The sequence below is a fragment of the Strix aluco genome, chromosome 3 (genome assembly GCF_031877795.1).
Source record: "Strix aluco isolate bStrAlu1 chromosome 3, bStrAlu1.hap1, whole genome shotgun sequence".
Taxonomy (NCBI): domain Eukaryota; kingdom Metazoa; phylum Chordata; class Aves; order Strigiformes; family Strigidae; genus Strix; species Strix aluco.
This window is the reverse complement of record NC_133933.1, coordinates 56,628,317-56,651,488: the sequence shown is the minus strand read 5'-3', so window position 1 is coordinate 56,651,488 and position 23,172 is coordinate 56,628,317. Positions and strand designations below refer to the sequence as shown.

The following is a 23,172-nucleotide window of genomic DNA, read 5'->3' as shown; positions in this document are numbered from 1 at the left end:
TCCTGTAAAGGATCTGTCGCAACAGTCCTAGACACTGTTGAAACTGCCAGTGATCTCATGTGGCATAAAAGGAATGTTTACAAGCTACTGCTCTGTAACACACAATTACTGTGCAGGACACTGGTGACATGAATTGTGGTTTTGAAGCGAGGAAAGTGGATGTCTTGTGTTTAACTTGGTACCAACTTGTTGGATGATTGAAGGGACCATGGTAATGTGATACAATCTGATGTTTTTTTAAAAGCTTCAGAATATTGAGCAAAGGGTCACTTTAAAACTGAGGACTTGATCAGCAGCAAAGTTACTGATGTATATCAGCTGATTAGACTCATGAAGCTAGAATTTTGCCAAACCTTTTCTGTATACATGTTGGTAGACCCGTAAGCTGTAGCTAACATTTCCTGTCATCAATTATTTTCTAACCCAGCAAACTTCATAGCTGTTAAAAGAAGATGCGAGACTGACACCTAGGACAACTTTTGCTTTGGCCTTGTGACCTTGCTGTTCTTTCCAGATAATTAAACAAGTGCTGGGCTTAGTGTCTCTGGTTCTGTACTTTAACCTTCAGCATGGCTGAAGGAAGAACCTGTGAGGCCACTTCGAGGTGGTTTTTGAACTATAGTGTGACTTTTGCATCTTGTTTTAGTGGCAGTTATAAAAGAAATGTTCCATTTGTAGCTTAGTCTCTTAGTTCTGGATATTGGTGACTTCCTGGAACAAGCTGCTTAGCTGACCTAGAATAGTTCTTCAGTGTCACTGCCCTAAAGTGTCAGCTACTCATTTTTGTGGCCTTATTTGTGCCAGTAAGCTGTAATTGTCCTAAGTGTATTTGGCATGGCTCATAGATATTAAATTGTAGTTTAAATTCTTAACTTTTCTTTAAAGGAGAGGATTGCCAGGTGAAGGATCCAAGGTATGGTCATGTTTATAACCTGAAGCCACTTTCCAATAAAGACATAAAAGTGAGTACAGATGAGTATGACTACTACTTCAGAGTTTGTGGAGAAATAACAGAACCTTGCAAACTAGAGGCTCACACTGTGTCATCGTGTCAAGTAAAGAAGATGGACAATACTTTCAGAAAAGTAGCAGGTATAGCACTTGATTGGAAGAAACTTAAAGAATGGGAAGGTTAACCAGGGTGTAAGTGAAGCTACTATGTGATACAAGAGGGGTTCTTGCTAATCTTGTACATCTTATGAGATGTACGCCCTACCACTATTGCTTCACATGCAAATAAAATGTCATGTATATAGTTATCTTGACACACAGTTAGGAATGAGCTCAACCCTACTGTACTGGAGTAGTACTCATTCAATAACTAGATCACAAGTTTTAGAGGAAGGTTGAGGTCTTTTTATCAGTACTTTATCGTGCATGTTATTGCTGTCTATGTAACCCTGTTGCCAGAGGCATTACTGCAGTTGTGTATTTGCTGGATTAGCTATTTACTTTTCTCAACTTTTGGCTTCTAGGCTTGCTTACAGAAAAACTGACTTTCAAAAATGGTTTAATAATGATTAATTACACCAGTGGAGAAAAATGTCATAAAATATACGAACGGTCAACGGCCATATTATTCTATTGTGACAAGACTACATCTGAGGTTAGTTTCAGAACAACGCTTCCTGTATGTACTGTCTTCCAGAGTTACCCTCCCCACACATTAAGAAGAGGGCAAGGTGAAGAACGTGAACTAGCTTTCTTCAAGGACTGCTTAATCATTTACAGATTAGGCAGGAGATTGAAAGGTCCTGTGAGGTAGTAAAAAATGAGGAATGTTTTGAGCTTCCTACTTCAGGAAAGTACCTTTGTCATGCCCCAGGAAAGTCAGGGTATGTTGTTCCTTTTAAGGGATGCCTACTATTAGGAAAGCTCTTGGAGCTGTTGGGAAGGGATGTTCTTCCAGAACAGCAATTTCTTTGTAAGAAAGAAAAAGTAGGAGGATGAATCTGCAAGAAAGCAGGTACTGCATGGCCAGACCAAAATAAGCTGGTTACCTGCTTTTAGTATCTCTCTCTGTACTTGTGCTTTCCTTCCTGTTCTTAAACAATGGTGCCTAGAGTTTTGCTCTTCCCCTTATTTCATGGAGTAGGCAGAAGCTCCTAATGGCTCTCCTTTTATCAGAAGTGTGCATGTGGATAAACTCAGGCTTGGGAGAGGCCATGCTTTCAGCTGGTCAGAGGCATAGTGTGGCTCTAGAATAATATGTAAATACAAGTTCCTGGATCTTCTTGAAGCGAGACTGAGACATTCTGGTAGCTTCAGTGTGTCTAAATAAGAAATTAAATTCTTCTTGTGTTTTGTTCTTTCAGCCTGTATTTTTGAAGGAAACTCCAGATTGCACCTACATGTTTGAATGGCATACTCAGTATGCTTGCCCGCCTGTTAAATCTACTGAGTGCTCCTACAAGTAAGTTGTTTCTGCAAACTTAAAATGGAACTGCATGGCTACAGAAACAAATACAGCCTTACTGCAACTCAGTGCAATACTGCCACTTTAGCTATTGCATTTTGACTTAGTCAGGAACCAGCTAATGTGGCATTCAATGCCAATGCAATGTATTTTAAGTAATTTTTGCAATCTGTACTTCCTAGAACTAATTCTACTGAAGAGAAATAGTTCCTTTGAGCTTCTTATGGGGAATAATCTTAGTATCTAAGCAAACTGTTGGGTATGCAGTTATTGATGTTTGAACTCTTGAGTATGTTAGGTTGTTACAAGTGTCTAGTTATTATTTAGCTATAGCAAATTTAAACAAGAATACAAATGCTGTCTGGAACTTCCACCAAACAAAGCTCCAGGAAAAACGTCATCTATTTCTGTCACAACCAAGTATTATTTCATTAAGATTTGATAAGTGGGGTCAAATGTGGCTAATAATTGGCCCAGAGTTTTAACATCTGGCATCATGTTAAGTTTCTACCCTAAGGTAAAACAATCCACTGTAACTGTGCATTTGTGCTTGCCATGTAGTGAAAGTCTGCGAGCTTCAATGAAAAATCAAATTACTCTTGCATTGGCTGAGAGCTGTGTGCACGTGGAATTGCTGTAGGGATGGCTGGTGCAGTGATACATCTCTGTACTAAATTTGAGGTTTGTAGGGAACAATGAGTTTGGTGCAGATTTCTTTGTCAGCATGATACTCTGCTTACAGAGTTATTAGGTTAAAAGTTAATATAGTAAGTTAAGAATTTTAGCTTACAATTACTTGATTTTTTTAAAATGCCTTTTAATTTGAATCCTTTGTCTTTCTTACAGGGATAGCGAAGGAAACTTCTATGACTTTTCATCTCTGACACGGCATAGAGAGAATTGGGAGGCAATTGCTTTATCTGCTTCTGCACAGAAATACTATATTAATGTCTGCAAGCCCTTAGTACCATATGGCGCTGCACGTAAGAGCAAAATAAAAATATATTCTCCCTGTAGCTAAGGGAGGCAAGTGGTAGGATGGTACTGCTGGCTGTTGTTCAGAGTGAAAAAATCACAAAGCAAAGTATGTGGAGGCAGTGCCAGAGGGAAGGGTAGATAGTGGGCCTGATTTCCATCTGCTTGGCAGATGAGACTCACTAGCAGCTCTTATCTTCTCTTGATAACTTAAGCACTCTAGCTCTTCCATCCTTATCCAAAGTCTGCTATAGCTCTTAAAAATTAAAATAATCTTTTGTCACGAGATGTTAACTTCAGAATCTTCTCTGTGGCATCTTATGACTGATACTGTGTTTTGTGGAAGACCAGGTAACAGAGTCAGCATTTCACTCTGTGTAGTAGTCTACTTCTCCAGTAGTAGCTGCCACTACTTTCTGCACGACCTTGAATGAAGTGAGGTGGTGCTGTTAGTTGTGATTTTGGGGAAAAAAAACACCCCAGTGAGATGATTTGGACAGTGGCTTGGAGACAGATCAGCCATGACATACCTGAAAGTAAGAGTAGTGGAGTTTTATTCCAGGGAAGTAAACCTTAATAACATTTGGAGTAATAACATGGTTTTTGTTTATCTGTATAGGTTCCTGTCCTTCTGATGCTGCTGCCTCCCTCATGGAGGGTACAAAATGTACAAGTCTCGGGGAAGTGGCTGATGGTCCCTGGTGGGAAAATGGCATTTCTATTCTGAAATATATTAATGGGGAGCAATGTCCAGATAAAATTCGCAAGAGAACAACAATATTGCGCCTCAAATGTGATGAAAGCAAAATTGTAAGTGGGCTCCATCTGGCAGGGTTTTATGTTTTCGTGAGTGGTTCATGTGTATGTGTATGGAGAATGGTGGGTAGTTCTTATCCATTCCCTAATCATCTATAGTTGGATGGGAGCCGGTCTTGTAAGCAGACTGGCTTATAAGTACTTAACTTTAGATGTTGAGCAGTTTTTAAGAGATCTTTTTGAACAATCTGCTAGTGCAGATTTTATCACCTGTAATAGCTTCAAATTGTCTGATTGTGTCTTGAAGATGAGTGTATTGCAGGTTGGGAAGTGTTTCAAATAGTAAATAATGCTATTGGCCGCGTAGTTCTTAAGTCTTCACATCTGCATGTCTTGCTGTTAAGTACTCTTTCTTACCCTCACCTTTTGGATTTTGTGTTGCCCAGCTAGGCTGCCTTTAGCTCTTCTCTCTTCAATTTTATTGCTCCTGATGATTCTGTGCTGTTGTTTATTTGAAATAGTCACAGTTAAATACTCTGTCCTTGTGTTAATTCATTGGACCACAATTGTCTTAAGTCCTAGGACTGGCATTGGAATTGAGCTCAGATACAGGCTTCAGGGATAACCTTGTGGCATGAAATCTTAGACCCTGTCACTCTGTAGAGATGTCACTCTCTCTACTGTTTTATGTTTAGGAATCGAAGCCAGAACTTATAACGGCCATTGAAGATTGTGAATATACCTTCTTATGGTTCACTGCTGCTGCATGTCCTCTTAAAAGCAATGTGCAAAATGACTGCCGGGTAACCAATCCTGCAACGGGTAAGGAGGAGGCCTCAGGATTTTGTATGTGGAAGGAGGCTTCTGGAAGTGGCACTACTGTGTTTGTGTTCTTGAGGGAGTTCATTAAAGCAGTGTGACACATCCTCTGGATAGTGACTAACAAGTTTATTGGTGGGTAGAAATAAGTAAGGTACTGCAATGTCCCTTGGAACATAAATAGTCTAGAGTTCTGAAACTAGTTTTACCTCTATTAATGTGAGTTAGTAACTGCCTTTCTAAGCTAGCAGGCAAGTAGAGGCTGGTTGACCTTCCTACTAAATTAAGTTACTGAAAGCTTTTAATACAAAGAAATGTCTTGATTTTGAATCTGAGAAAAAGATTAAATTATTCCCTGATCTGCCTACAGGCCACCTCTTTGATTTGACATCACTAAAACGAGAGTCTGGCTATACCATCAACGATTCACACAACAGAAAAATTGAGTTGAACGTTTGTGCTGCAGCTAAAAGTTCATGTGGTAATGGAGCTGGTAAGTGTCTTATCCCCTCTGATATTGTAATCGCTGACTATAGAGTACCCAAAGGAAATACTTATGCTCAAGTTTACAGTAAAATGTCAGGGGCAGGTTTTACTGCAAATGGGGAAGGAGTGAGAACAGCTGTGTGGCTGAATTGGCCAGGAAAAGGTCCTAAAACTGTTTTAGGAAATGAAGCAATGCGTTTCTATCAAACTCCATTCCTAAACTTACCTGGGCTCACTTGCAGTCCAATTCCTTGAGATCTGAACAGGTGGGTATTCTTTTGGACAAGAGGGCAGGAGTGTGGATGCTTCTACTGCACCTCTTAGCTGTTGTGAAAAGGAACAAGTTACAAGTTTCCAGACAGAGTGGGCTGAGCGCAAAAACTGTTCTGTGGTGATGTATTGCCGTAATGCCTCTGCACTGAGCCTTGTGTCTGCACTTCAAACCCTTGCCAACCCTCTTTCTAGCTTTCTGTTCTCTTTTGGATGCCTCTGAAACATCAGTAGAAATTGACTTGTATTCTAAGCTGCTTACTAGCAGGTTGAATTGCTAGCTCTTCTGTCAAACTTAGTATGAGATAATATTTAAGCATCTTCAGTGCTAAAATAGGAGTATCACTTGTGAATTTAAAATTATTTTTGTGTAGTTAGAAGATTTGGTTTTTAAGAGACATCTTAATAAAATTATATGTAATCTGGCTGCCATTTTGTGTTAATTTCCTCGTTTTCAGAGAAGTAGTAACCAAACACTGTGCTCTGTGATTGCTTAAATGTGTGTAATGCAGTACATTCTGCTGGTTACTGAAGTGTTAAAGACAATATTTGGCCTTTTTTTCAGTGCAGTTCAGTTTAATGGCCAACTCTGGATGGTGTGAAAAAGCCTGTCTTTTGTAGGAAAATTAAAGTGGGACTAAAATCTTAAGTTTCCTGCTGTTCGTGTTGTAAGGTGCAATTTTGAAGGGCAGTTACATCAGACTTGATCTGTTTTGTTCATTTTTCTTCTTCACTTTAGCTGTCTGCATCACTGGTGGTCCAAAACCACTTAATGCTGGAAAACTGAGTAAAACTTTAACTTATGAAGATCAAGTGTTAAAGCTTGTCTATGAAGATGGAGATCCTTGCCCTGCAGACCCTGAACTGAAGCATAAAAGCTATTTTAGCTTTGTATGCAAGTCTGATGCTGGAGATGACAGTTGGCCTGTTTTTCTGTCTTTTGATGAGCAGACATGCACTAGTTACTTCTCTTGGCATACTTCCTTGGCTTGTGAGGAAGAGGTAAGAATGAATTCTATGGAAAACACCTGTGGGTCTAGATTTCAAGGGGGGTTAGGCATAATAGGAGTGTATGTTTTAAATGCCTTGAGGGAAAGGCCTCTTCCTGTAGTACAGAAACCAAGTTCATATAGAAGTTCTCAAATACTTTTCTTACTGCTTTTTCAGCAGGGAATAACAATACTTGGCAAGTTTCTGGTCCACATGGTGAGCCAAGTTAAAACTTCAACACTTCAGAATAACCCCTCTGTGGAACCTACTTAACTGCTTTTCTGTACAGCTCAAATGGAAGCCATAGGGCATCTTCTTGGGAATTGACGGTTAAGATCCTCCAATGCAACAGGCAACAAGAGCTTAAGAATTGAGGATGAATAGTATCTCTGTGCATGGGGATAGTCTTTGTTTCGAAGCAAGTGACTAGAAGCCAGGCAAGTGTATGATCAGTTTGCTCAGTGCAAAAACTGATAAACCTTGATAGCATGAATTTAGGATCTGCCTCTGCTGTGTAACACATGCTGTAATAACACGATTTAATCAACTATAGATGAACTGGGGTTCATCTATAGACAGTGTTCATCCAGACAATACTTCAGTTAATTTTAGCTAGTTAAATTGTTACCAGTAGTGGTGCACAGAGTAAAAGCCAGCAATAGGAATAGAAAGCTAAATGAGCTATAGGGTGAATTCAGATCTTTTCTTGACACTTGAACATTATCTTTTGTGAATCTGCCTAATCATTCTTTTTGCTGCCTTGATTACTTCTAGTGTGGCCCTCATTCTCTGTGACAAGTTGTTTTTCCTCCTCATCACTGTCTCAATACTGCGTAACTCTCGCTTCCATTTACGAAAAATCTTTTCTGGTTTTCAGGAAAAATCTTTTTTGGTTCCCTGACAGGAACTGTCACATGTCCCCGCTTTAAGAGTTCTGCTATACATAGCTCTGTTTCCTCTTCAGTAGTATGTGCTGTGCTGCAATAAAAATCAACAGTGCCTAAAAACATTGTCTTTTCTAGCCTGTTAGTCTCATCGGTGATCACTTGTGCGTTTCTGATCACTTTTCACAGTGTATCCACAGTAACCCTAGCTATTTCAATGTGGTGATAGCTAGGTAGCAATGATGATTATTTGTCCTGAAATTAAACAGTGATTTTGTTAGTTGCTACTTATCTAATATCTAAACAAGACTAGACTTCCCAAATTCCACATAGGCTGTCAGTAAGCTTATGTACTTTAAGAATGCATGAAGTAGGTTCTGAGGAAATACAGTGCTCAAGCCATTAGCTTGCAATACAATAACTTTACATTGTTATAACCAACCTTATTTATTGGAGGTGGTCCAGTGATGTGTGGGAGGTGGGGAGAGGAAGGAACTGTAGGATCTACTTGGTCTACTGTGAAGGCATAGTGACTGTGTATGCTGGAGTATGCATGCCAGAGCTTTATGTCTTGATATGGTTCTGATATGGATTCCATTCCGTAAGAAAGTTTAAATGATTGAGGCTTCTCGTATGCAGCTTGTAGGTGCTTACTATCTGTAGACAAACAAAAATTGTAACAAATGCTGCTTTACTTAAATAAAATTTGAAAATTTTAAATACAGCCATACTTCTGGCCCTATGAAGGACAGGGGGTGTGTGTTAATAAAGAATAAAAGCAATAAAACATACTTTCTTGTAGGTGAAGTGCTCAGTACTGAATGGCAGTTCCATTATTGACCTGTCTCCTCTGATCCATCGCACCGGGTATTATGAGGCATTTGTGGATGAAGATATAACAGATGTTTCTCCAGACTTCTACATCAACATTTGTGAGCCTCTCAATCCTATCAAAGATGTCAACTGCCCACCTGGAGCGGCTGTTTGCATGGTTCCTGTTAATGAATCGCCAATAGTAAGTACTATGCCTGGAATCACTGAAATGTTCATTTCCCTAATAGTTCAAAACAGTGTCCCTGCCTAGAGACCTGACTTGAACCAGAAGCTTGACAATGGGTTAAAGAAACGGAATATAAAATTAAAATCTACCCCGCAAAATTCCCTTTTAATGCTTTTTCCCTACAAAGAAGTATTTTCCTATCCTGAACCCTAGTGATTTTTTTGGGTGTCAGAAGATTCCATACTGTGATAAATATGAAAAAATACTACAGGTAACTTTTGCATGTAGTGCTGTGTGCCAAATATGGGCACTGGGAAGGAGGATGCCTCCTAGGCTGCCATTCTGTGGCACAGGAATGCTGTGCTTGATCCTGCGATAACTGTTGCAATATGAAGCAGGGTATGTCCTAGCATGCTCCAAAATGCATTTAATAGTTCCCTGTAAGAACTTGACAGTTGCATGAATAGCAAGCCTGTGACAGAATATTGGTTAACTTGTCTGTGTTATTACCTTGAGAGATGGAGGTTATTACCTTTCGAGGTCTTGTTTGTGAGCTGTAGAAGATGCACATAAATTGAGGTGGTTTTTTTTTTCCATGAACTTCCACATTGATCTAGGGACCTTACTCCATTGTTTACACTACACTATTTTTAAATGATGTGTTGGTATTTTGGCACAATGATGTAAAGAAAAAACTACCTGTAAGATGCATAACCTCCTTGGCTTTTGTCAGGCTTAATAGGAGAGTGTTTTTAGCTGCTCAACTTCGTGTTTTGTTAGGGTTGAAATATTACAACTGTTCTTTGAGTACAGAATACAGTTTTCAAAAGCACGATAGTTATGCTCCCATGTAAAGCAAACAGATGAATCTGAATTGATTGAATCTTTGGGCTGATCTGAAATCTAGATGTGTCTCATACGTCTCTTAATACATATTTTTGCTTGTGTAGGATATTGGTCGTGTTACTGAACCTCCCAAGTTAAATGAGGCAGTAAATGAAGTTTACGTCACTTACAACAGCACTACTCCTTGTCAGATAAACAACAAATTGAACTATACTTCTCTTATTGTATTTCACTGCAGCCAAGGAACTAGTCTGGTAAGACATCTATTAAACTTATGTCGATATTGGAGTGACGTGGGAAGCGGGTAGTAAACAGTGTTAGCTTTGTTTAAAACTAAATCAAGGATTTGTTTCTAGTATGTAAGGATGGACTTGTTTCAACAAGGAATATACTTAGGATTTGTATTCTTAACTACTTAAATATTTAATACTTAAATAGTTAGTATATGTATTCTTAACCAGATAAAAATTCATGGAGTGCATGAACTTTAGGTTTGAGTGTAGCAGGTTCTGATGGTTTCAAGGATCAGATTCCACTGAAGTAATGTAGTGATAACTTATTGCTGGTGTTAAACTTAATGCTGTATTGCACCTTGTCTAGGTCCAAAAGCTTGCACACTTGCACCACAAGCCAACACAAGAACCAGGGTAACTTTGTAAAGCTGTTACTGTGAAATGTTTCCCCTGTGTTGTAACCCCTTCCATAATCATACACAGCTTTAAAAATCTGCATTTAGATACTTATGTTTTTATTTTGTGTTGACACCTGAACACTAAATTGAGGTTGCATGAATTTCTTGAATGCTTTAACAAACTGTAGAGAAGCACTTAGGTATGTTTGACAGACTAGAGCTTGCTGAAGATACTCAGTGGAACCATTTTTCATCCACACAGGATATGAGCTGAAACTCTAGGCAGCTCTGAATATTACACAGGCCATACTCATTTTTATTTAAAATATGACAACGGAAACAGCATTCTTTCTAAACGTTAACTCAGTGAAATTTCTCCATGGTAGAGAACATTAAGAAACGCAGCTCTCTCACTTTTGTTGCTGCTTGCAACTAAACTGAACGTCAAAATCTCAACCCTAATTAATAAGAAAGCTTGTGTACGTCAATTACTGCTTTGATTGTTTTCTGGAGCTAGGTAGAATGTACTTCACTTGTAGATTTTTCGTACTGGTTGTAGTATAAAGGCATGGTGTTTGTCCTACAGTCAGTAGAGTCTAGCCTTGGTAATAACTGAAGTTAACTGTTGGAGGGCAGGGGGAAAAATGGAGAGAGAATAATGAACTCCAAAAATTAAGTCTAATGTATCTTGCTGTGTTCTCTGGTAACAGGGCAAGCCGAAGATGATAAGGAGACTTGACTGCAGTTTTGTGTTTGAGTGGGAAACTCCGGTTGTGTGTCCTGATAAAGTGAAAACTTTAGGCTGCTCTGTGACTGATGAACAGCTACACTATACTTTTAACCTGACCAGCCTTTCTGGAAGATCATTTGAGGTAGTGTCTTTTGGTGCTGTGGTTTTTCTTTTTTTTTTTTTCTTCTTTTTTAAATTGCCCATTGCTATCAACATTTTGAAGCTGAAGCAGGGATTTCTTTTAAGCATCCTAGGGTGTGAGAGGAGGCTGAAGCATGTGCTGCAGCTTTAGTCAGTGTTGATACTTGTTTGGCCTCTGACAGAGGGAATAATATTAGAGGGAATAACATCAGGTTTTTTATGTTTTTGAGAGGGAAATTCATGGATATACTGATGGGGAAAGGAAGGAGAAATCTTCACCTGTGGCAGAATCCTGAACATGAAAACAAGTCTGCTGAACACACTATATCCTTGGTCCTGTGGGTGTACTTTATGTGCAGTTTTGCCATATTAAGGAAGGCCAGACTTGCAAAGTTAGTTATCTTCTTTTCCTCTTGCATTATGCAAGTACTGCATGAAACTTGGTTTATAAAGCACTTGCGTGATTCTTTGTAATTATTAACTGTAGGCTCTGAGGCAGCCTGTTTGTGATGCTTCTGGATGTCCACACAGGTATTTTCTGGGTCCAAGAGTTACCATGTTGGTGTATGCAGTAAGGTGGCAGACTTGCCCCAGGGAAAATGCAAAGATGGGGCAGTGTGTCTGACATCTGAAAGTGGTGTGTCGTCCTTTGGAAACATAAAGGAAATGAAAATGGACTATAGCCACCAGGATGAAACGGTCATCTTGCAGTATACAGGAGGTGATCGGTGCCCTCCAGGTGAGATTGAAGCAGACCCATTCTTTATGTAAAAACCCGTCAGCTTTTTTACCCTTAAAATATGAGATTTTGTTGCAGTAGGAGGGAAGCAACATGGATTTTGCATATGTTAATAGAAGCACGTAGTTCCGTTAAATCAGGTGCATCATACTTATCTGCAACATCAATACTTACCTCCTAGAAGAGAGAGTGCAACTTTTCTGTAGTGATGATCATAACTAATTGTACACTACATCCTAGTTTTCTAATTGGGTTTAGACTCAATGTTTCAGTATTTTTGTTGTCTGCCGCTGCCTGTGACTTTTCTGTAGTCTTGAAGGACAGGCTTTGGATATGGTCCTCAATATGGATATGCCTGCTATTCTATTGCGTCTTACTAAAAGGCTATACCTTTCCTTCTCAGTGACTGAAAAGGGAGAGCTTTGTGTGTTCCCCTTCAAGTACAAAGGGAAGACCTATGAGGAATGTATTACAGAAGAAAAGAATAGGCCATGGTGTGCTACAACTGAAAACTACCAGGGAGATGGAAAGTGGGGATTTTGTGGTAATGGTAAGACCTTCCTATACTTCATGTGCAAGGATCTGAGCTAACGCAGGGAGTTAGACATTATCAGGCTGTGCAAAAGACCTCTGGTGCAATACAGTGGAAGTAAAGGAATAGGAGTGTGTTGACAAGGAATCTATGGGACAAACCTGACTTTACTCAAATGAGAGAGCAAAATACTTTTGAAATAAAAAGTTCATGCTTTTAGATCGTGAGTGTTCAAGTCATAAGTGGTGACTGTGCTTTGGAGATCAGTCCTTTTGGAAGGAACACTACTTTCTAAAAAGCATGAAAGCTAACCTAGGGAATAAAATTGCTAGATAAAGCATTTGTGCTTCTTTGCTAGTTGAAGCAGTACCTGATTTAAAATTTTTGTTGATACAGCAAAATTGCTACACTAAAATCCATACATGCCTGAAATCCTCTTGCAAAGTATTTTTTCCTTCTTTTTTACCAACCTTCCCCCTTATAGCAACTGCAAGAAGGGAATCTACCATTATCTTCACATGTGATGAAAATGCTGGTGTTGGGAGACCACACCTTCTGAGTGAGACACTTGGCTGTGCTGTGACATTTGAGTGGAAGACTCAGGCTGTTTGTCCTCCCAAGAAGATGGAGTGCAAGTTTGTCCAAAAACACAGAACTTACGACTTGAGAATGCTCTCTTCCCTGACGGGATCATGGATCTTTTTCCATAATGGGAACTCGTGAGTAATGAGCAACTCCCAGGGAGCAGCATGCTAATCAATACAGTTGAAGTTGTAATGTGGCACAGTACTTCTGTTTGGTCCCTGTTCAGAGTCTCTCTAAATTGCTGACAGTGTCTTGAAGCTGTCAATGCTTAACACTGCATATAGACAAAAAACCAGAAAGGAACCCGTTTTATCAGGAGAGGATGAATAATTACTGTCTTCATCCTCACCTCTCTATTGGTAACCCTTTTAAAAGGATGAATAAGTCTAAACTAAAAGTTTTTTAAAGGCTTTCTCTTAGAACTGCTACCTTAAAGTCATTTTGTAGTTTAAATGCAATTTTTTGGATTCTTAATCATGTTGAACAAAAATCTTAATGACTCAAGTGTGTAACTTTTTGTCTAAAGTTTTAAGTAGGGCTTTTTTTCCCCCATTCTTCTAAGTATCAACCTAGAGGAAAATAGGAATGAATGGAAGTCATCAACCTCTCCAGCCTTCCCCCCTCCAGTTAGCAAATAGAAATGAACTGATAAGGATGAGAGCATCTAATTCTAAACGTATGATAAACTGTGGGGTAACAAAACTGTTTCATTCACCACCTTGCTACTAGTTCCTCTGTTCTAGTAAAACTTAACAGGTATAGCTCCGAAGAGATGCTTAATTTAGGATAGTACTATAACCTTTGTAACTGAAAAAACTTTTGGGCATTTCTTAACTCAGTTCCAATTTCTCGTTTTGACATAGGTCAAAATTAACTAGTGAACTAATCTGGTAAATGATCAATTTTTTTGCACAGAGTCATTTACTTGGAAAAGATAGAAGTAATCTGCTTAGTACATGCTTTATTCTGTCAACTAGAGTAATTAATTTCTTCCAATTTAGCTAGCTTCCCATGAGGATTCTAAAGTTCATATCATTTTTTAGTTTAGCCTAAATTAATTTTAAAGAAGTTTTGTCTACCATGTTCTCTATAGGTACTATGTGAATCTCTGTCAGAGGGTACATGAGGGACCCACAGGCTGCCCTGAAAGAGCCAGTATTTGTAGGAAAAGCAACAATGGAGATGTTCAAGTTCTTGGACTTGTTCATACACAGAAGCTGAATGTGACAGGTAGAGTTACTTTTGTTCCTGTAGAGAGGTAGAGATGGTTAAATGTTACAACCTAGCTATAATGGTTCTTACATTATGGTGAAGCCTTTATTTTGAAATACCTTTCAAAGTTAATCTTCTGTTTAAAAACAAAACCAGTAAAGGCTACTACTCAAACTTAAAAGTGGTGTTTAAGTCATGAGAAAACATTGAAGCAAATAAACAGTGTTGTCATTAAAGCAGTAAGTAGTGAATTGTCCATTTGAACATCAAGAAACACTTTTACTGTGAAGGTGACTGAGCACTGGCACAGGTTGCCCAAAGAGGTGGTGGAGTCTCCTACCTTGGAGATATTCAAAAGCCATCTGGACATGGTCCTGGGCAGCTGGCTGCAGGTGGCCCTGCTTGAGCATGGGGTTTGGAACAGATGACCTTCAGAGGACCCTTCCAACCTCAACTAGTCTGTGATTTTGTAATTGTGGGAGGGGGAGTTATTTTTGTTCATGCTGTTTTGAAAGACTTGTTTTATGTCCACTAACTTCTTCAATTAAAACAGCATGTGAAAGATGACTAATTGACTTCTCTCTTAAGAAAAGGAATAAAAAAAATCTCAACCTTACCCAAGTTTTCAGTTTAAAGAATATTTTTTTAAATCACTGCTGAGTTTGTGAAATTGAGGGAAACTTTCCATCCAGCCACAAAAACAATGGGATGTTTTGCATGTGTTTATTGCCTGAGTTCATTTATAAATGGATATCTTCATTTACTCTTATGCTTAAAAAATGTCTCAGATGTAAACATTCATTATGACCATACTGGTGACCTGAACACATGGTATGATGTAAACACAAAGGTGTTTGAGGAGTGATTTGATTTTTTTTTTTTAAATGATCATCAGTGTGAAGGCCTCAAATTACTGAAGTGCTGTAACTGGTATGTGGTCTGTGCAGGGGAAAAAATAATCTTAGAAGTTAATCTAAAATAATGAAGTCTGGAGAATGAGCAAAGGGAATTTTACAGCTGCTTACAGAAACCTTGAGGGTTGCCATTTTTCTCTTCTAGGTGACACAGTGTATATTAGTTATTCCAGTGGGCAGGAGTGTAGGAAAAACAAGAAAGTAACGACAATTATAGAACTGAAGTGTGCAAAAACAGTTGGCCTGCCTGTGCTGCAGAGGTGAGTGAGAAATTAAGATACCATTGATCTTCATGGTTTGTTCCTTTGTACCTCTCCAGTAAACTGTAAGTCTCAAGACAATCCCTAAAATAATCCTTGGCCTGTACTTGTAAGGCATGAATCTTCTGGAGTTTCTGCACCTGTTACTTGTGTAAACAATTGTATTCTGTATTTATCTTAAATTTTCTGGGCAAAAATGTAAGCATTCTACTTCCAAATTAGATCTGACAGTGGCTGGGATGCTGTTGTTTTCCATGTCAGTTGTAGTACAACCACTCTTAACTTAGCTCAAAATCTGTTTAGTAGAGAACACTTACTGTAGATAAGTAATTGAGCTAATAAAATATGGTTTATTGTTGCCTCAATACAGATTATTTAAAAGCAGTCCAAAGTAAGGTATATATGCATGATCACAAATACTAAGAAAGCTTGATGGCTTTTTGCTTAGTCTTGTTTTGATTAACTGTGTATTTAACTATATATTGTTTGTAGACTTGGGAAACTGAGCAAGATGCTCTGTATGAGTCTCTTTAACCAAGTAACAAGTGATAGGACAAGAGGGAATGGCCTCAAGTTGTGCCAGGGAAGGTTTAGACTGGGTATTAGGAAGCCTTTCTTTACAGAACGGGTTGTTAGGCGTTCGAATGGGCTGCCCAGGGAGGTGGTGGAGTCCCCATCCCTGGAGGTGTTTAAGAGTCGCATTGATATAGCGCTGACGAATATCGTGTAGGTGAGAACAGTCAGTGTTAGGTTTATGGTTGGACTGGATGATCTTCAAGGTCTTTTTCAACCTAGATGATTCTGTGATTCTGTGAACTAGGCAGTAAAATCTCACTAGCGTATACTCCTTGTCCTAGTTAAATAATGTGCAGCACATTAAACCTGGCAAGAGCAGCCTGACATGTTTGTTAACGAAAATATTCTGATAAAACCCTGTGATACACACTATGACTTCTGGAGCTTTTGAAGTAGGAAGTTCAAATGCAGCCAGGTCTTTTTAGGTCTCGGAACTGTAGAAAGTGCAGTGTAACTCTTCAGGTAGCTGCTTTTGAGTACTACTTGGCTATTTTAGCTTATTCCTGGCACGATGCTTAGGCAGGACATTCCCACACATGGGTTAGCAGCGATGTGTATTCCCTTTCTCAAGTTAGTAAGCACTTGTTACTGTTTCCTGGAATCATGAGTTGTGTCTGTTATTTGGTAGGATTGATGAAGAAAACTGTGCTTACTATATCGCTTGGGACACACGTGCAGCTTGTGCTGTGAAGCAGCAGGAGGTGGAAGTGGTGAATGGAACAGTTATTAATCCTGCAACTGGGGAAAGCTTCTCTTTAGGGGATGTTTATTACAAGTAAGTAAAAAAAACCCACCCCCCAAAAAAACCCCCCACCCAAAACAACACAACCACAATAACCACCACACCTTAGTCCTGCAGAACTGTACTGCAAGAAAAGAGAGCTTGGTGTGAATATTCTGTGTTGCCTTAACACTTCTTAACTGTCAAGTGGAAATAGTGCTGAATTCACCTTGTACCAATGACTGACTTAAAGGCGTGATTAATAGTGCAGCTCACAGCTGGGCTTATAGCTTTGAAAATGTCCAGGTGTACTCAAGACTAGTCTAAAGCCTGCACATACTCACCTTGGTGTTAGAGCTCTACTGTGGGCTATTGGTCTCTTCCATAGTGTGTAGACATTAGTTCAGTGCCAGAGAACTTGATATTTTTTTTTTTTTCACCTGGAGTACTCCTTGGCTTTTTATGTAGCACCTTTTTTTCCTGCTCAGATGATCCATATGGATGATTCAGAAGCCTTAGAAGTGAGGAAGGACAGCTCTGGCGGAATGGTCAAGCGTGACTGAACTCTGGAGAGGCAGGGGAAGACCAGCAGTTACACTGACTGTACTACGTATTGCACAGACTTCTGGTCCAGAATCTCTTAAAAACTACTATATTTAATGTCAATGCTAGTGTTATGGAAGGAAATCTGCCCATACTAGTGTTATGGGAAGAACAAACTCTACTTGCAGGGCATAAACCATTATTGTGGAGGATTAGAGTAACTGAGCAGAAGTGTTGTGAAAAACCTGCTGTGCAAATGTGGTGATAGCATTACAAGCTTAGAGAAAAAAAAACAAAAATCAAACAGGCCTGGATGAAGGAGGAGAGGAAGTCAGAACAAAAAGAAAAGTTGGTGTAATGTGAGATTAAAGGCAAGTCATATTTGAGCAAGCTCAGCCTTTGAGCAGGTGGCTAGAACAAATAGCTCTGAATCTCAGAGCATTCTCACTCTGACCAGCAGTGTGAAAGGATACAGTTGTAAATACTACTTCGGTAACACTTATGGTAGAACTAGTTACCCTTCTGGAGAAGACAGCTAAGCTATGCTATTTATCATGGCTATAGAGCACACAGTGTGGTTCTTATGGTCAATAGGCTAGCTTGTGTATGAGCTGCTGAATCATGCTTTTGATTCCAGTTTATCTTAACCGTTTGGAGGTATTTACATGTTCATACACCCATTGAGGGTAATATAACTAGAAAAGCTTGCTTTTTGTGCTTTCTTAGATTATATTTATGCTAAATATAATCCTCATTTGTAACGATCGGGGGGAAGCCTCAGTCCTGCATCTTTTCTGGTTGTTGAATCAGTCCCTCCAACTTGCTCTGGAATCAGCCAGTGGTAGCAGCTACTGCTGTTGCCAGTCTTATGTCTTGGGAATAACCTAAATCTGTGAGTTCAGACTTAAGGAAAGACCTATCCTCTGTTTCCTCAGGTTGTACACTGCTTCTGGTGACATACGGACAAATGGCGATAAATATGTGTATGAAATTCAACTTTCTGGTATAAGAAACTCAAGTTTTCCAGAATGCTCTGGAGCAAACATCTGCCAGGTTAAAACTAACGAACGTCGCTTTCGGAGAATCGGTTCTGCCAGAAAAGCTAAATATTATGTTGAGGGTAAGTACTTGTTCACTAGCCAGAATTGCCTGATACTCCGTGTGAATTGCTTCATCAGAAAATGGTACTTGTTTCAACATCTGTGCTAATCCATTTCTGTAAAGGTATCCAGAGTCTGTGTAGCAGAATTGAGGTTGGTTGGGTTTTTTTACTGTGCAAGTTCAGTTGTGAATGTGGCCTTAATAGGGTTTAGGCTTGACACTTGTTGAAAGACTTTGGTAGAAACAATGCAAGATAGAAAACTTGGTCTCCTGTTTTCCTCTGCGCTCGTGCTGCCTAAGCAATGATCTCCTTTCGCTACTCTTTCTTGTGAAGAGCTTAGCCCACTGTTCTACAGTAACTGATGGGATCAGCTACATAAAAGTATAAACTCGCCTGCAGATACTGCAAAGTGTAAGCTTTTACTGCAGAACATAACTCTCCAGGGTCTAGTGTTAATAGTGTGTTCTCCAGGAAGTAGTAAACTATAAGGTTTTCTTCTCGTTGTAGATGATGACTTGGATGTCATATTTTCATCAGACTCCAGATGCGGTAAAGATAAATCAAAGTTTGTGTCTTCAACCATTTTCTTCCACTGCAGTCCACAAGTAAAGGAAGGCATCCCTGAATTCCTTCATGAGACAGCAGATTGCCAGTATTTATTTACCTGGTACACATCTGCTGTGTGTCCATTAATGTGAGTAGTTAACCATTTTCTGAAAGCAGCTCTTGTCAGCACTTCTCAGCTAAAGGGCTCTTCTGTATTTGTTCATCACAGTGATTGTGGAAAAAATGAGAAGCTAAAAAACCAGTGGACTCATGGGTAGATGGAATTGGTGTTCATGTATATAATGTTTGGCACATGACCACTAAATAAAAGCTTGCCAAGTTAATCTGGACCTAAAGCTGCTTGTTTGAACAGGAAATAGAGAGGCATGGTGTGGAATTAATATTGTTCTCACTAAGTAAAACCTACTGTAGCTAACAGAACATGCTGTTTCGTGTTACTGAGAGGAGTAACCAGTATTTGGGTAAGGTTTTTTGTCCTTTTTGGCTTACTGTCTGGAAAACTTTAAAGCCATGGCAAGGACTGACCTTTCTATCTGCCTACTTCTTTAGGCTGGAGTGAAAATCATTACAGGTTTTAGGAATAATGAGGCATTTCTGCAATTAATTATGATCACTTATCTACAGTTGCAAAAAGGATTAATGAGGTGACAGTGTTGAAAGCAGAGTGGCTGTATGTAGGTGCTTACTGTCATTGTTGACATGTAGGCATCCTCACTGCAAAAAATGGAGTGACTACTTCTAGGACTGTTCACTTTCTGGCTGCTAGCTTGAAAATACAGGGAAACTGTTTATTCAGGTTTAAACGGGCAATTAGCTATTGATATGTGTAGTGCCATAGTCAACTGGAAGGTAAATAATTGCTGTAGCTTTTGCTGCTTGCTCAGGTGTAGGTTTGGTTCTAAAATAGCAGCTTTTTGTGGATAGCTGCTTCTCTGTAAGCTCTAGAGTGCCTAATCATGCACTTCAGTCTTGACTGTAATCAGTTTTATGCTCCGTTGGAAAGCATACCGGGATTTAGGCACAGTACATACATTTTTATTTTTTCAGTGACTCTTAATTAAAATGAAACCCCCTGAATTCAGTTCTTTACAGCTGTTAGGTAGGACTGACAGGACAGCGGGGCGTGTTTAATTTCTTTGAATCTGCTGATTCTAATCCAGTTTGATGCAACTGGTCAATAGATCTTACTTGTCCTTTTCTTCCCAATTTATGTTATTAGATCAACCAATGATCCAGGAAGCAATGAGCACCAGACTGATCAGGAGGCCCAAGTACATAAAGGCCTTTCAAGGAGAAGTCAGGCTGTTGGTGCTGTGCTGAGTGTCCTTCTGGTTGTTCTCACTGCATGCCTAATAATCTTGCTATTCTACAAAAAAGAGAGGAGGTAAGAAGTGATTGGGAGGCTTTAGAAGTTCCTTTGGTAGGACTTGGTTTCCTCAGTGAGAAGGAAGTAGTGAACTTCAGACATCTGAGTTCTGATTTTTCAGTTGGCACTATCAACTGTCAAACTGCTGGGTTTTTTTGTATTCCCAATTACTGAAGGCCCATGTAAAGAGGGATGGAGTACACAATTGAATTGGGTTAGTGTCTATTGTGGACAGCTGCCGATTAAGGAGGATAAAACAATGTGTTGATACTGTTAGTATTTGATATCCCTCTCCTTTCATGGTGTCAAGCTGGAACCATAAAACAGCAGCAAGGAACAAGTGCAAGCCCTGCTCATTCTCTGCTTTCCAGACAAGTTTGGGTTTTTTTTCCCTTAGACATAAAGGCCAGAGGTATTTCAGAACAGTCACGCTGAAGCTGTAGTAAGGGGGAAGATGTCCATCATCACGGGACTGAATTTTGTTGGAGTGGTTCAAGGTCAAGTGTCCCTGTGTGATAGCTTGCTTGGGGAAATGCTTTATGTTGATGATAAAAATCCAGCGAAGAAAAGTGAGGGCTAATAAGGGGGATACAGTCTCCCTAACGCAATCTTCTTCCCCTTCTTTAGGGAAATTGTAATAAACAAGATAACGAACTGCTGCAGAAGAACATCTGGTGTTTCCTACAAATACACAAAGGTAATACAGTGGCAAAATCGAAGGTTTTGTTTCTTGTCAAGCTTTCTTAATATGAAGATTTTATTAATAAATAAATAAACTCCCTTAATTCCTAGTTCCTCAGTACGTGGAAACCATTCTGTATGGCCACATAGCAAGACACACCTACATTTATATTGTGAAATGGGAAAGAAAGATAGAATTGAGGAAATGAAGAGCAGTCCATAAGTAGCCAAATAACACATAAATATACAGGAAGAGAAAGAAGTCTGTTTCAGACATAGTGAAAAGCAATAGTAACAGCATGCTATGGCATTATTACTATCTTATGACTAAGTTAAACCCAAGGCTATGTGTGGTGTGGGGTCTGACAATTGGGGAGATCAGTGTGTGGCAGAGTCTAGGGTGATATATGTAGTCTCCACTTGCATTTTTCTTGCAGATAAACAGTGAAGAAGAAGCTAATGAGAACGAAACAGAGTGGCTCATGGAGGAAATCGCAGCACCAAATCAAAGAACAGCAAAAGGAGGGCAGGAGAATGGTCACATTACTACAAAGTCTGTTACATCTGAAGCCTTTACCTCTCTCCATGTGGATGACCTGGACAGTGAGGATGAAGTGTTAACCATTCCAGATGTAAAGATTCAGACAGGAAGAGGACTAGACAAGACGAAGCACCCACAAAAGAAGCCACCCAGTCTTGGGAGTGATGACAAAGCTTATTTGCTGAATGGAGGAAAGGAAAGGAAAGCAAAAGCCAAGCCAGGCCAGCAGCAGGCACAGAACTCTACAAATACAGTATCATTTCATGATGATAGTGATGAGGACTTGTTGAATGTTTAATAATCCCTCTTGTGCCTAATCAAAAATATATAGAGAGAGATTATGTATAATGGGACAACATTTCCAACCAAATATGAGGACTTCAGCCTGAAAGATTTTTCTGAATTTTGCCTTTAACAAGAAACCATTGAAAAGGGAAGAAGAGAAAGATTTCTTGGTTGTTTACAATGATCTGTTCAGTAATGACTGGATTTCTAACATCCAGTTGGCTGAGTTATGTTGACTCTCTCTAGCCAGGACACTTTTTTTTTTTTTTTAAAGCCTCAGCATAGATGTTAAATGCTTGCTTAAAAAAAAGAAATCTTTGAAAGGAAAGGACTAAGGCTCAATGAAGCCCCTGGCTCCTGAGACTCAAGTTATCTGACTACTAGCATTTTAACTCCTTGTATTTATTGATCCTCACTACTCAGGTTTGCTTAATAGCAACACGTTCTTCCTGCCGGCAGGGTATTATTCTTTGGATTCACCCATCATAAGACAAGGAAAAATATAACTTTTGTGTGTTGGGATGATTTGATGTAAATTTTAGAACTGGTCTTAATTTATCCTGTAAATTTGAATATCCATTCTAATTTAAACAGATCATTGGTTCAAAGGTATTGACTGAAAGGTACAACTCTGTATAGCTTTAGCCTGAAATGGTTGCTGTTCTTTGCATGATTTTTTTTTTTTTTTTTGGTACTGGTCTCATGACTGACTGCATCAGTATTTGCCTAAGCAGCTGACAAGCACCCAAAGATTATTTTTTTTTTTCCCTAAATTATGGCTGGACTAGGCTGACTGCACAGAGAACCAGAGTTTTCAGTGACATAGAGACAGAACTCCTACAATACAATCTGCACTGCCCAGTTTGTCACCACCAAGAAAAGCCCAACAACTAGAGGAGCCTTAGTCGGCACAATGCCTCTCTCTGGTATTAACTACAAGAAAAAAAATATGGGCCAATGTTTTCTGATAGCCTAAGTTCTAGCTCTTATGCTACAGTCCTGGCCATGGTCATTGATTTGAAATGTTGCTGGCAATGAATGCAAGTCAAATTTCCTCTTGCTCTTCTCCAGGTGTTTCCTAAATTAAATTATGGGCAATGGTAGGGTTTCGAAGCATCATACATGCGTTGGTCAGAATTTTTTGAAACTTTTCATTGTTCCTTTTGGCTGGCTTACTCAGTTTCAACAATGGTTTCTTTTTATAAAAACTCCATTTTGAATCAAAATAGTGTAATATAAAGTATTCAGCAATTTCAATAAAAGATATGAAGTGGGTATTCCAAATCCCACATCTCAAGTCTGTAATCTTTCTTACACTAGTCTGTAATACTGCTCATCAGCCTGGTGATACCCTTTTTTGCTGTGATAGCTAACATCTTAATCGCATCACTCGGAGAACTGACGTTTGATGACAAAGATCAGAATATATAGGTGAGCCCCAGTGGTGTATTTTTTTTTTTTAATCAGACTTGGATTTTCTTCCTCTTGTATTGTTACCAGTGAAATTGTAAATCAAGTTTGGTTAAAGCTGCATTTTGTCATACTTAAAACAAAGATGATTGGGGGGCTGGTGCACCTCCCCTGTGAGGACAGGCTCAGAGAGT

At 39.2% G+C, this 23,172-nt stretch overlaps 1 protein-coding gene across 1 annotated transcript in view; it reads left to right on the top strand.

Moving 5' to 3' along the window:
* Positions 1–22,865, top strand: part of IGF2R (insulin like growth factor 2 receptor) — a 59,854-nt gene extending 36,989 nt beyond the window's left edge. Inside the window, exons 27-48 of the mRNA XM_074818651.1 lie at positions 886–1,092; positions 1,476–1,606; positions 2,316–2,413; positions 3,263–3,399; positions 4,011–4,201; positions 4,843–4,969; positions 5,337–5,459; positions 6,462–6,724; positions 8,399–8,611; positions 9,547–9,696; positions 10,784–10,945; positions 11,476–11,683; positions 12,087–12,233; positions 12,700–12,934; positions 13,894–14,030; positions 15,072–15,186; positions 16,391–16,537; positions 17,962–18,146; positions 18,636–18,822; positions 19,915–20,079; positions 20,689–20,758; positions 21,180–22,865. Of these exons, the coding sequence (XP_074674752.1) occupies positions 886–1,092; positions 1,476–1,606; positions 2,316–2,413; positions 3,263–3,399; positions 4,011–4,201; positions 4,843–4,969; positions 5,337–5,459; positions 6,462–6,724; positions 8,399–8,611; positions 9,547–9,696; positions 10,784–10,945; positions 11,476–11,683; positions 12,087–12,233; positions 12,700–12,934; positions 13,894–14,030; positions 15,072–15,186; positions 16,391–16,537; positions 17,962–18,146; positions 18,636–18,822; positions 19,915–20,079; positions 20,689–20,758; positions 21,180–21,581 (3,800 nt within the window). The 3' untranslated portion in view covers positions 21,582–22,865. The remainder of the gene's footprint in view (positions 1–885; positions 1,093–1,475; positions 1,607–2,315; positions 2,414–3,262; positions 3,400–4,010; positions 4,202–4,842; positions 4,970–5,336; positions 5,460–6,461; positions 6,725–8,398; positions 8,612–9,546; positions 9,697–10,783; positions 10,946–11,475; positions 11,684–12,086; positions 12,234–12,699; positions 12,935–13,893; positions 14,031–15,071; positions 15,187–16,390; positions 16,538–17,961; positions 18,147–18,635; positions 18,823–19,914; positions 20,080–20,688; positions 20,759–21,179) is intronic.
* The last annotated feature ends 307 nt before the right edge of the window (positions 22,866–23,172 follow it).